Source organism: Sinocyclocheilus anshuiensis, unplaced genomic scaffold (genome assembly GCF_001515605.1).
Source record: "Sinocyclocheilus anshuiensis isolate Anshui unplaced genomic scaffold, SAMN03320099.WGS_v1.1 scaffold712, whole genome shotgun sequence".
NCBI lineage: Eukaryota > Metazoa > Chordata > Actinopteri > Cypriniformes > Cyprinidae > Sinocyclocheilus > Sinocyclocheilus anshuiensis.
The window spans coordinates 227,987-242,453 of record NW_015555749.1 but is presented as its reverse complement, the minus strand read 5'-3'; the positions used below and the strand labels follow the sequence as shown (position 1 = coordinate 242,453).

General features: G+C 39.4%; 1 protein-coding gene across 10 annotated transcripts in view; it reads left to right on the top strand.

Moving 5' to 3' along the window:
* The window catches only part of nrxn1a (neurexin 1a), a 190,982-nt gene that overhangs the window by 146,129 nt on the left and 30,386 nt on the right, over positions 1-14,467 (top strand). For all 10 annotated transcript variants that reach the window (XM_016467315.1, XM_016467324.1, XM_016467321.1 and 7 more), the window contains one exon: positions 4,883-5,064. In XM_016467315.1, the coding sequence (XP_016322801.1) occupies positions 4,883-5,064 (182 nt within the window). The remainder of the gene's footprint in view (positions 1-4,882; positions 5,065-14,467) is intronic.

The following is a 14,467-nucleotide window of genomic DNA, read 5'->3' as shown; positions in this document are numbered from 1 at the left end:
AAAAAAAAACAATTTTAAATTACAAAAATTTAAAAATGTAAGAGTAGTTTCAGACCTTTGTACCCCACTACACATTTTACCCATATGATTATAGGTTTGAAACATTCTTAAGTCACTTGCAATGCTCTTAAGACTTGTGAAGGTTACAGTACAGCATGCCATTTAATTTTTGGTGGTTTGAAGTGTTACTTTTAGATTTTTGTATACTTCTCTATGTGGGGTCTTCACTTTGCCTTCTGTTTATTTTGACAGCATTTTCATACCAGTGGGGTGCATGTGTGTTTGCGTGTGTATGTGTGTACTTACGTGTACACACTTGATGTGCAGAACTGTATTGTAGTGTGTGTGTTTGCTCACCGGGTGAATGACTCCAACCCTGCAGAGTTTGACTGATGTTCCTCATTCTTGCATGCAAGTAGGAGGTGGGCAACCCAAAACAATGCACTGTAATTTTAGACCAAACTGCCAGGGCCCTCACAATGCTTCTGTTCTAAGGAAAGAGGCATCTAGGGACATGAAGCAGAGTAGAGTGGGAGCTCAATTCATTCCCCATTCCAAGACACAATGTTTTGTGTTTCTGAAGTGTTTATTGATGGAAAGTCAGCTCAGCACAGCTTATAAATATTGTGTTTTCAGCAGTATGATTTGCTGCATATAAGCCCCCAAGACAATGACTGTATTGGATGTCATTGATTTTACATTTAAACATGGATCCGAGAAATCTGATGATAAAATATGAATTGTTCCATCCTCATAACTTCTTTTATGTATGAAATTACAAGGGGATCGGGAAATTACACAAGACAGATTTGAACTCATTATGTCTCAATGTGTCAAAGCACATATGCTAGCCGATAGGCTACATTAACGGGAACTTTTGCAGTCTTATGCAAATAAAGAGTCTTAAGGTCCGTTCACACCAAGAACGATAAGTACAAAGATAACTAGGCTATATTAGCGTCCACACCAACTCATGATAATATTCTGTTTATTCAAAGCGTGCACTGCCGTTATGTTGTCTGCCACTTTAAATTATCTTAAAAGCAGGATGGATTCTGAGTGTCAATGTTTTTATCATTCATCAGTCATCCTCAAAGTGATTCCAATGATATTGTTCCTTTATGTCATTATCGTTATAGTTGTGGTTTGGACTATTAATTAAAAAAAGTATATATTTATCATTACAGTTTTTGTCCTTAGCGTGAACGGGTCTTCAAAAGCATAGTTCATCCAAAAATGTAAATTATGTTATCATTTAATCACCCTCATGTTGTTCCAAACCTGTATGCTAGCTCTATCTCTAGATTTCAAGATCCAGTTCTCAAAAGTCTTGTGAACAAATGTTCTGTATGTGGTTTATGGCCTTATTTCAGTGACTTTAAAATTGTAGTTTTTCACTAAGCACGCATAAACGTTGTTTTCTCAAAAACACAATCACATACATACATGCTGCTCACATATTATTGTAGCACAGTTTGTGCTGATTACAGTTTTATTAAACTTTAGACATTCAAATGTTTGTAAGCAACTGAAAAAAGCACAAATGTCAGTGCATGTCAAAAGCACAAATGTCAGTGCATGTCAAAACTTTTCCTGGGCCCCAAAACACCCTCGGACCCCGGAGGGTTAATAAATGATGAAACATTCATGAGAACTTTCACAGCCTTATACAAATAAAGAGTCTTAAAATTCACTGAAAAATGAACATTCTGTCATTATTTAATCACCCTCATGTTTTTTCAGACCTGTATGCCAACAGCATGAGGGCTAATAAATGATGACAGAATGTTCATTTTTGGGTGAACTATTGCTTTTAGCAAAAGTAGTCCTTTAGCTTGTGTATAAAAGTGGAGAGGGATCCATAAGGAGCCTCCAAGACCCTGGCAGAAGAAGAAGCTGGTGCGTAATTTAATTTCACCAGCACATAAAGGAGATTACAGCCATGATGGGATTCCAGAGGGCCAGGTAATATCTATCTGATTAGAACAGCTCTCCCAAGCATTCACACACAGCTGTTCTATGAGGCGGCAGTCGGCCCTCTCTCCTTTGCTTGTTCCTGATGATTGGCCTTAGAAGGGCGCTGGAGTGGAAAGACCCAGAAGGTTGTTAGGTAGCGAGGGTCTTCTTTAAAACCCAGACCCAGCTGTCCACCCAGCCAAGATGATGGAACATATTTAAGGGGCTAATGGTCTGGCTTGCACAAAGAGCTTGCCTCATTTAACAGCATCAGAAAATAGACTTCAGAGAAGAGGTTTAACCCCGTTAGAGGGAGGGCAGCAAGCTCCTTAACCACATCAGGGATGGGAGTGAGAAGTCAGGCTGAGGGAGATAAGAAAAGAAAGAAAGAAAGAAAAGAGGGTGTCTTGGAGAAGCTCCCGAGTAGTCGGGATAAGAGCCAACTGCACAAACACAGAATCCAGCAGATATTTTCAGCATTTCACCATTTCATTGATAGTGAATGTGGAGACATGACAGGAAATGATGGAGAGAAAAAAAAACTGAGAATAGGATCAAAACAGATTCAAACCCACATTTCCCACTTTTGCAACATATCTTGGTCTTGAAGCATGTGTCACTATACCATGCTTCCAAGAATACAGCGGGTATTTAAAGAGAATTATTTCACAGCTGTTTTTTTTTTGTCTTTCATAGCACTTTACAGCCTCTTTCTTATGACAAAATTAAATAATTTCAGCACAAATCAATAATTCATGCTCATTTATTTACTTACTTTTAATAAGTGGCTGTATTTAAAAAAATTGGTAATGTTCAGTCAGCCCTCTCTGAATGAAGTACTGATCGCTTTGTTAGGGGTTTATTTTACGATCTGTTGTCCCTTAAAGGGATAGTTGGCCCAAAAATTCCATTATTTACCCACCTTCATGTCGTTCCATGCCTGCAAGACTTTCTTTTCTTCTGGGAAACACAACACAAGATATGGAAACACTTTATTTAACAGTGTATAACAGTAAATGTTGCATAATTACAAGCAACTGATCCTCAACAAAATCCTAACCCTATAGTAACTACATGTTGTTAATATTATCACTCAGTATTTATTTGTGTAATTACTCTCTAACAAGGACAACTTACAATTTAGATATTTTGAATAATGTCTATTTGTTTTATTTGCCTAAACAGTTGGGTTTTTTTGGACCCCACTGACTTCCACTGTATAGACAAAATAAGTGGAGACATTCTTTAAAATAGAATTTGTTGTTCACAAAAGAAAGTAAGTAATAGATGTTTGGAAGGAGATGAGGGTAAGTAAATGATGTTTGAATTTTCATCTTTGGGTGAACTATCCCTTCAAATGCATGTATGAGTCAGATGTCGTCTTGTATTTTTAAAAGTTGATTGCGCTGATTTTAACTTTCAGTACACTGTGCATTGCCCATTTGTGCCCGTAAATCTCTGCACAGCTTTACGCTTCCCTTCCCGGGCAAATCCATTCACTCACCCACAGCTGCGAATTGCAGTCATACTGAGCGACAGATATGAGGCAGGCAGCCGTAGCGGTTCACACGAATTTCACAAATTTCAACAGAGCCGAAATCTCATCCGTTCACTCTCCCTATCTGCTTCACATCCATGATGGCCTGTGCGCATATGTGTGTGTGAAGTTCAACCATCTGAACCCCGCTAATGAGCAGAGCTCATTTCCCTCTGTTTCGAACAAGCCCGACAAGGGAGTCATCACTAACCGGGCGTTAGTTTGCATGTGAATCCGTGAGCGCTCCTGAGCATTTGTGTACCCGTGTAAGCAAATGTGCCTGCCCCGAGGGTGTTGTTTTCGGAGGGGGTCAAGCCGATTGCTGACACAGTGTGAAACAGTCTCATTGAGATGCGTTCAAGGGGCCGGTGAGAGCCCGCTGGTGAAAATCACACAGAGTGGAGCTAATGAGCACGGCTCTGCAAATAGAGGAACATGCCAGGAAATAACCCAGCCCTTTTGAAACAACTCTCAGCACTTTGCTCTTCTGAGAGCTCCGGCCTCCTCTGGGTTTTTTCCCCGTGCTGCTTCGCCGCCCGTCTTATCTGCATCTGGAGCTCAGAAGCGCAGCAGTCATGCTCCGCAGAGAGGAGAGTGTTGAAGTGCGTCTCGCATCTCCCGAGGCTGTTATCTTGAGGTTGATGAGCTCTGTGCTCTGCGAACATTACCCCGACTGCACCTGCCACAATCGAAGCGCTTTCACCCTGTTTTGCTATTGAAGTCACGCCTGATCAAAAGAGCTAACGCAGTCTGCCAGTTAATGAGATCAACTCCATTAGTAGCATTTCTCTCTATCTCTCGATGCAAAAAGCTACGTTGATTTCCCATAGAAACCTTAATGCAGGCGTTGAATCACAGTGACCCTGCTCACAGTAAGCTACCTGCCTCTGACACTGTAATTAGCTCCATCAGGCATTAGCATGCATCTCGCTGAGCAGGAATAGCTGTCTGGTCTGTGCCGTGTTTGCCCACCTTTGACAGAATAAATGCATGCAGAAGTAGGTGTTGGGCTGGGGGCCGAGGGGCTGGATTGATTGTCCGGTGTGTCGGCGGGTGAAGAGAGCGGCTGTAATCAGCTCAATCAGCCCTGGGCTCGGATGGGGAGGTTGCGTGCGTTGAGTGGTTGTAGCAAGAGCGACTCTGCTTCGGCAGACACAGGTGCTCTTGGTGACATCAGCGTACCGAGGGTCACATAAGGGCTATAATTTAGCCAATCAGGGACCAGCAGGGGCTGTCTGGCACGCTGAATGGGTTCATCAAGATACTCCCGCACTTTGTGTAATGGAGCAGAGCCGTGCATATGCACGCACACCCATGGAAATACTTTTCCCACTTACTTTGATGTTCTTACACTTAATATTCTGTTTCTCTCTCTTTCTCGTTCTGCAGCGGGAACCACATATATATTTGGACGTGATGGAGGGCTCATTGTGTACACATGGCCGCCCAACGACAGACCGAGCACACGAGCTGACCGACTGGCTGTCGGCTTTAGCACCCAGCAGAAGGATGCAGTGCTGGTTAGGGTGGACAGCTCTTCTGGCCTGGGAGACTACCTGCAGCTTCAGATTGTGAGTCTTACACAAACAAACACACACTTACTATTGGGTCACAAAGTTTGAAGCCACTAGTGAAAAATATAATTCAAGTGAAAATTTTATTTAAATAATTTACATGTATTTCAGATTTTCTTGGTATTTAATACAAACCCCATCTTTAATGCAGCAGCAACAAGCTGCATGAATTCCACAAGTTTGTGTCAAACCTGATGATCTTGTTATCCAGCATTATTTGAGTTATCCAGTGAGTTGAAAGAACATCTGACCGTCTGTGCAAAGAGTCACATATAGTCAGAGAAAATATAGTCATTTAGACCAAGAACTATTGCAGAATCGTGAAAACACTTAAACAATATTGGACTTGAAACTATTTTCTCTCAGAAAATGTATCAAATAATTGAAAAAAATTGGCAAGTAACATGATTTAAACTTGGAATTTTGAAGCAGAATTGCAGAATCTTGAAAACACTTAAAGAATATTGGACTTGAAACTATTTTCTCTCAGAAAATGTATCAAATAATTAAAAAAAATTGGCAAGTAACATGATTTAAACTTGGAATTTTGAAGCAGAAAGAGTGTGAGTATTTTCTTGTAAAATGTGCTCCATTAATCCTCGTTTTATTTTCAATTTTTCAATTTTATTTTTTTTTACATTTTAGGTTATTAAAATTTGGTGTTGAAACAATTTTTGCTCAGAAATTGTTACTAAATTTCACAAATAATTACAACGAATCGGCAAATAACATTGGTTTAAACTTGGAATTTTTAAGTAGAATAGAAAAATAATTTTATGGTGTAGTTATTGTTCATTTTATGTTCAAATTTCTGTTTTGATTTAAATGTTTCAAACTTTTAAAAAAGTGAAAAAAGTGATTGTGTCATGTGGCCAAGTATGGTAACCCATACTCGGAATCAGTGCTCTGCATTTATCCCATCCTAAGAGCACACACACAGCAGTGAACACACACATGTCGCAGGTTACCCGAAGTTGTATTTTTTTTTATACGTTTCCGCTAATATGACAGTTTACTTAACAGCAAACCAAAGATATTAGAGCGTTCACGCTATAATCCTTGATTAGACTGACAGGACAGCTGATTCGGTGGTTGCCTAACAACATAAACCCACAGCACACTGCTCTTTTCAGAATTACAAAAAGTAAACCAAAAAAAGGCAGTGCAGTGTGCCTTGCGTTTTAAAACCTGAAAAACGTGTTCTGTCTGATCGGGGTCTTATGTGTCAGAGAAACAAGTGTGCAGCCATCTTTAGAATTTTGTCAAACCAGTGTTTTTTTTTTTATAATCATGACAGTACATTAAAATAATATTAAGAATACCTGTTTGCAATATCAAGCAGTATAACAAGCAGTTTTGTTGCTAAAAATGACTGGAAGAGAATGACACCGGAAGCCTCGCACATTCAAGTTACAAATGACTGCGTCAGCTCGTACGTTGATCGCAAGTTTAGTGTGAGGGTGAATATTCCCCACGCAGATTTTCAAACAAAGCATCTTTCTTGTGCTCAACGCGGTGAATTTCCGTGACCACCAACAGTGTTGCCAGATTGGATGGACGATTTCCAGCCCAAAAGCTCACCAAAACCCGCCCACTCACAGAAAAACCATCCAAAACGTTAACTGTCAAAATAATGTGATAGAATGTTATTGCCATGTCAATCAAGGTGTTGATAAGGTCCAACTCCTTATAACAAAATACTATAAAAATAGATACATCTCACAGAAAAAAAAAGATAAAATCAGGGCAAATACATTAAAGAGAATTACCAAATATGAAGTGAAGTGTAGCCAAGTATGGTGTCTCATACTCAGAATTTGTGCTCTGCATTTAACCCATCCTTGTGCACACACACACACACTATGAATACACACCTGGAGCAGTGGGCAGCCATTTTTGCTGTGGCGCCCAGGGAGCAGTTGGGGGTTCGGTGCCTTGCTCCAGGGTCTCATCTCAGTCGTGGTATCGAGGGTGGAGGAGAGCATCCCTGCCTGTACCGAGACTCAAACCCCGCAACCTTTGGGTTACGAGTCAGACTCTCTAACCATTAGGCCACGACTTTCCCTCACCAAAAAAAACTTTATTTCCAGTTAATACTGTTCTTTTTAGCAGCATCATATGACCCCTTTAAAACTTTATTTCCAAGGTTTAAATTAAAAAAAAAAGTCCCAGATTTTCAATATGGTCAATATGGACTTTTGGTCCCAACTGTTTGAACTTGCTCAAACCTGCACAGATTCCCCTGAGAATCCCTGCTGTTCATTCATTTTCACACAAACCCCAGAGTAGAAATTCACAGAAAATCATGCTCCCGACGAGCCCTGTGAATGATCATTAGGGTAATCATAGTGTTCTATGCCTCCTCCAACACTCAAAGTGCTGGTCTGTTTTAGAAAGTTCCAGCGCCTCAGACCGCCCTCATGAATAAAAGCTGTATAATGTTCAGAATAGAAGGCGCTACCAGTGCTTGCTCAGAGGATGCTATTTGATAGAACCCGCATTTCCTATGACATGCTGTGCTGAAGGAGTGGGAGGTGGAGGAAAGGGGGACGGAAAAAAGTGTTTGGCACTGAGCTTCGAAGAGTTGTATGTGTTTTTATTTATTTATTTTTCATGCGTTCTATTTTTTTGACGCCCACTCCTGCTGTAATCACAAACTTGATTCCCAGAAGAATCAGCGAGCTCTCTCAGGGGTGGCATCATGGCGTGACTGTTGCATGACTGCCTCAGCAAATGCGTTCTGAGCTCGGTGAGGTAATGATTTCTCCAGCTGAGCCCTGGAGTTTACGATGCATGCTGGTGTCTATATATGATTTCAGCTACAGTGCTGCAATGCCCCGATGTACTTCACGTTTTTATTTAAAGGGGTAGTTCACCTAAAAATGAAAACCTCATCTTATTTGTCATTCCAAATCTGTATTTTTTTTTTTTTTTTTTTTTTACACAATAAGTATTTTTTTTTTAAAAGAGTATCCTGACCATTCTATTCAATAAAATAAAAGTAAATGAGAACTGTGATTGTCAAGCTTCAAAATAACACTGAAAAAAATAGGTTTGTCTATCATTGTATGATTTTATGACCCTTTTGTGTTAATTTTGAAGCTCCAGTACCCATCATTTTTTAATTGCATGGAAAAGTCTGGAACTGTTCCTATAATAAAAGACATTTTCTCCACCAAAAGCTAAAGTAGCAACAGTAGGTTTTGTTTGCATGCGCGTTCATGTGAACCCTGTGCCCTGTGTAAATTTGCAGCACGGATATGTTGCTTCAGTATGTGTTATTGATCAGCAAAATCACAGAAGCTCAGAGTGCAAGAATGATCAGATGCCCAGTAGACTGTGGGTTATGATTTACCATCTCATGTACTCGAAACATTGTGTTCCTCGCTTCTCAGTTCAGATATGTGCTTTAGAATGCAAGGTGGTAGGTAGCAGTGATGTCTTCGTGAAATGCGTCTTAAAATGAGCTTGCAGGAGTTGCGTAAGCCCAAGATATGTAACACTTTACATAATGCCTGTAATTAAGATTATCACAGATTATATATTTCCATATATTGGCATGACAATTAATCAGGCATCCATGACTGATATATGGCTTTTTGGCATAGGGATGGCAGGGAATGTTTATGAGCAAATTAAAGGCCCTTAATGTCTTGATGCGATTAGCGGTGGATATCTAGGCTAATTCTAATGTGTGACTGGTGGAGTCTCTGCAGTGCTACGTCTGCCATTTTTGATGCTTGTTGGACTGATGACTGCTAAGCTAGCATAAAAGGTATTTACTAAATGAATCAGCCTTGTGTAGGAGAGTAAATTAGCTGTACCTACATCGCTAACCGTCCATAAAGCAGTTGAAATCATTACAGATATCCAGTACCATTTTTACCTCATAATTAACAAGGGAAAAAAAAAGATTTTCCCTTCCATTTCCGTTAATTATATTTAGGCACTGACAAGATTAATATGACAGTATTGACATTAATGGCGAGACTGTTCGGTGATGTAACGGAATGTTTTGATAAACCTGTCTGTACGCTGGGAGGATATCATTATCCAGAGACTGCCTTTCTGAAAGTGAATTAACTTAGGATCATTGACCATGTTAACGAGCGGCCCTTGATGTCCTGATTTTTCAAACAGACAGTGGCGTTCCTCCCCCCGCGCCCCGTTTCTGCTTATGACCCTAAACACTTGTAATTTAAATCTCATCGTATCACCATCACTGGGGATTATCATTAGTCATCGTTCACCCAAAATCATTGAGCTACTTGCTCATGCAGAGAGAGAGAGAGAGAGAGAGAAATAACAAGACGGAGAGTGAGAACTGTAAGGAATGGTGAGACAGGCACTGTACAGAAAAAGAAAACATTGGTACACATTCTTTCACTCAGCATAACGTCGCATTTTAAGGGGTAATGGCCTATTAAATACATTTCTTCTGCTCAGGATGAGCTTGCCAGCTGCTCGAACCCATGGCAAAATGCCCTGCGGACTGCCTGGCCATTTGCGGCAGCCATGCAAGCCGCCAAGCAGGACAGGAGCGAAGGAGAAATGGATGATGACTGTAAACGAGTCAAAGCCAAGTGATTATACCCCTGGGGTTTGACCAAATCATTAGCACTTTCTGACCTCTTACACTCTCGATGCCAATTGATTGTGTGTGTATGAGCGTGCGGGCAGTCTAATGAGCACATCAGTCCAATTGAAGAATGGTGACGATCACAGCTAACTCAGCAGTGTTAGGTACAGAGGTGTGAACAGTAGTACTGACAAGGGGATAGAGAATGTGTGTGTGAGAGAAGGAGAGAAAGGACGTGAAAGGAAGCTTTCAGAGAGCACCTGTGCTGAGATGTCGGTGATAGCAGAACGGGCACATTGACCATGTTAAAGGGATAGTTCACTCAAAAATTGTTACTCACCCTATTTGTTTCAAATTCGTATCACTCATTCTTCCATGGTGCACAAAGTGTGAATTTTTGAAGAATACAATGAAAGTGAATGGAAACATTACAACTGTGAAAAAAGCATTACAAAATGATCTTCAAAGTGGTCAGTGTGACTCGTATGCTATATTCCCAGTGTTTTTGAGCCATATAATATCACAGTCTCGAATGTAGTGGTGTCATTACCACTAAAATATTTGTGATGAGAGAACCAATATTGTAAAGCATCAATATGCCATTTTTGTAGTATATGCAACTTGCTCATATGACACTACCATTAAGAAGTTTAGATTTTTTAATGTTGGGTGCATTTATTTGATCAAATATACAGTAAAAATATACAGTAATATTTTGAAATATTATTACCATTTTAAAATTGTTTTCTATTTGAATACATTTTAAAATGTAATTTATCTCTGTGATAGTTCATGCAAAAATTCATGCAAAGTTGAATTTTCAGCAGCCATTATTCCAGTCTTCAGTGTCACACAATCATTCAGAAATCATGCTGATGCGGTGGCCAAGAAACATTTTTCATTATTATCTGTTAAAAACAGTTGTGCTGCTTAAATATTTTATTTATTTTTTTTTTGGAAACTGTGATACTTTTTTCAGGATTCTTTGATTAAAAGAAAGTTCAAAAGGGCAACATTTATTATGTAGAAGTTTTTACTGTCACTTTTGATCAGTGTAATGTGCCCTTGCATTCTAAATAAAAGCATGAATTTCTTTGTTTCAAAAAAGACCCAAACTTTTGAACAGTACTGTATGTAGTCCATTTAAATTCTTCAGCAGAAGAAAAGATCAGTGTATTAACTTAACTTTCATAGTTTCAAATTTCAGACTTTAATATGGCAAAACATATGGCAGCAGAAGACTATATAGAATATAGAACACAATTCATATGGACCAGTTTTATGATAAGATTATGCATCATCTTTGTTGTTTTAGTGCATCACAGATCCAGTCCCAATTCACTTTGTATGAAAAAAGAATGGCCAGGATATTATTAAAAAAATTACCTTTTGTGTTCCAGTGAAGAAAGATAATTTCCATTTTTGGGTGAACTGTTCCTTTAAAATATGGAAATTGATATTTGATCCATATATATATAAATCCTTTTTTTCCATATTTTGTTGTATATTTTGTATATATTTTTGATGTCTCCAGTCAAAGTAACTCAGGGCAGCCCGAGAGACTCATATGCTCACACATGCACGCACACTCACTCACATTTAGATGGAGGTGAAAGTGAAAGAGAGTGACAGATGCTGATTTTCTGCTTCACTTGTGTCTGAGTGGGCAGGACATACCTGGTCAGACATGAGTGACGTGTGACATGGCTCTGAGTGACAGCAAAGTGTCTGCTGACCTCATACCGTCAGTGCGGACTAAGCCTGTCTCCATCCAGCAGCTTAGATGGAAACAGCCAGTGCTTTGGAAAAATGCCATTTTGTTTCTCTCAGCTGAAACCCAGCGACACTTGTTTCCTCTATCCACTTACCCGCATAATTTGAGTATAACTCACTCATGCGCTCTGTCATTTTTACATACCGTCAAACTATATGCCAGATCATTATACAATTTACGAGTGGCGTGGAGAACAGTTTGACTGGCCACAGACCATTTAATGTTTGGTCTTCATCAGCCATTTTTCCTTGAATAAGTGCACCATATGGCAAACTGTGCCTTCGCTATCTTTAGTATCTGAAAGGATAAGCAGACAGATGGCAGCAGAAGTAAAAGCTGAATATTTAAATTTATTCATCAAAATAAAAGAGACAGGTGTTCTTTTAAATGCTCTCTTTGTGACAAACTCAGCCCACTCGTTCCTTTGCTTCTTTTTTTTTTTGTTTACCATGCTTTTTTCTTCAGATTAGAGTCAGTGCATGAAAGAACGTGTTACTATTGAAGCCCAGTGACGGGTTGACAAGGATCACTACAAAAATAGCAGCGCTCCAGTCGGACGTGGATTTGTCGATTGTAATATGAAATGATACTGTCTGCGAGAGATATTGCATTCAGGCCAGCGCTTGTATTTGTTTGTTGTTGGGTTTTTGTTTTGTTTTTTTTCTCAGGAAGTCGCAGCAGTGGGGAGACAATGTGCATGACTTCTTGGATATCTTCTGTAGACAACGCCCATAGAATGCATTTGGTTTTCAGGTTCGAGAGGAACTAGGACAGAGTGCTATTTTCAGTTGTTAGAGTACTTGGAAAAGAATTCTCTGCTGCCAAAAAGATTCATGATCTCACCAGATCCAGTCCTTACCAGAAGATAAAGAGAGATTGCGAGAGTGAGCGAATGCTAGAGCGAGAGAGAGAGACACACAAAGAGAGGAGGAGGAGGGGGTGAAACAACAAGAACTGCTTGCCAAAGTGGAATTATTCTGCGGACACAACAAATTTACCTGTTTCACCAAACCTGCAGTACTCAAACATAAGGGCACATGTACTCTGGAGCGTGTCACACACTGTGTGATATTTTGATCTAATATCAAACACAAGTTATTTATGAGAGCGTATATTGCATGTCTGGGTGTTCTATCCAATTAAGCAAATTCCCTTGGTATTAGCTTGAGCATTACTGAGAGGCTCTTTATGTAAAGTGGCTGAGGTTTCCTGGATGTACCAGCTCATTTAAGCTGAATGCCATGGCAGATCAGCATCCCCGCTGTGGCACACACACTCCGTCATACTCCATAAGCTTCTGCCTGCACCTTTTCCTAAATAAGACACATCATTAGTGGCTCTTCTGTCCTTCAGGTTTCTGGAGCAACCGTCCCAGACCTGTGTGTGTGTGTGTGTGTGTGTGTGTGTGTGTGTGTGTTTGGCTCCTCTTGATGGAGCGTTCTGCCTTTTACTAATATCACAATTATTCCATCGATTTATTTAGAGCTAGAGGGATAGTTCACCCAAAAATGAAAATTGTCATCATTTACTCACCCATATGTTGTTCCAAACCAGTGCAATTTTCTTTGTGGAACACAAAAGAAGGTATGTTGAAGTCAGTGGGGTGGTTTTGGACCCCATTGACATTCATTATATAGACAAAAACAGTTAAATCTCTGAAATATCTTTTTCACAGCGTGTGTTTCACAGAGGGAAAAAGTCACAAAGGTTTGGAATGATATTAGGGTGAGCAAATGATGAGAGAATTTCCATTTTTTGGTAAACCGAGACTTTAAGGCAAGACACCACAGGCAATTGTTTTTTAAAGCACTGATCAATTTGAAATTGTAGGCTATTTGGCTTCTATAACTTGTCTTCTTCATTCGAATATACACATTTTTATTACACTTTGTCTATTTACATCTGTAGATTTAAATACAATACATGTCTTTAAAGGCCATTTTCTCAAAATGAGTTTTTTCTTAAGCACTAAGCCAGAAATCTCCACTTTAGTAGCGCTTACATACACCAAACTTTCCAGTTTTATTTCTATCTATATTCTGAAAGTTTTTACAGAGGGTTGTTCATATATCATTTGCTTGATTTATATAACATTTCATTCCTGGTGATTTTTTTTTCCGGCTGATGAGTTTTTTTCAGTGATTAAAAATATTCAAAATCCTATCCTAAATGTTAAAAACATTTAACTCTAAGATATCAACGAAACATGAATTTTGAACCTGGCTTTATCCAATATTCCAGATTTCAGGTCTGGAGATGAATGCAAATTAGTGTATTTTTAATTAGGTCATGCCTCATTTGCATATTTAAACAACATTTTAGAAAACGTGTAATACAAAATGTATTGACTTAATGCACTGTGAATATGAAAATTGCGAAATATGGTGATGATTTTGTTTTTTTTCACCTGTGGTGTCTTGCCTTAAGTAATAAATAAATATTTGGTAACAAGTATATTTTTAAGCACAATAAACCTACTGCTCTAAACTATATATTCTCAAGTTCAGAACAACTGAATAATTTTTGTGTATGGCAAAAGGAGGTCGTTGCAGTTCCAGAGTAGATGAAATGCTCTGTCAATCAGGATGGCACCGTGGTTGTCATCTAATTGCCTACAAGAAACGAGAGAACTCTAGAGAACAGTGTTGCTATACCAACCCCATTGAGTCTAATGAGAATCCAGTTGTATTAGTTCTTTATATTTAGAGCAGCACTGCAGGTCTCGGTGGAGAGGTGACATGAAGCTTGAGACGGACAGGAACGGCCGAGACGCAGCCATGTGGAACCAGGCCTTCCTTTTAAATGACACCCCATCCTTCGCTCGCTTAAGGGATCATTTAGCGAACACCAAATCCTGAGCACAGCACCCAAAACATTTGTTATTCTGTGATAATCTGGGATTTGGTGTCACGGCTCAATTTTACTCTCCCCTCCCGTATGTTTAGCCCCTGAGGCATTCATAATAGAGCCGCCTTTTTTTTTTTTTTACAGAAAAATCGGAGAAACTGGGACATTATCACACCCGGGACTGAATGTAGGACGTAGGG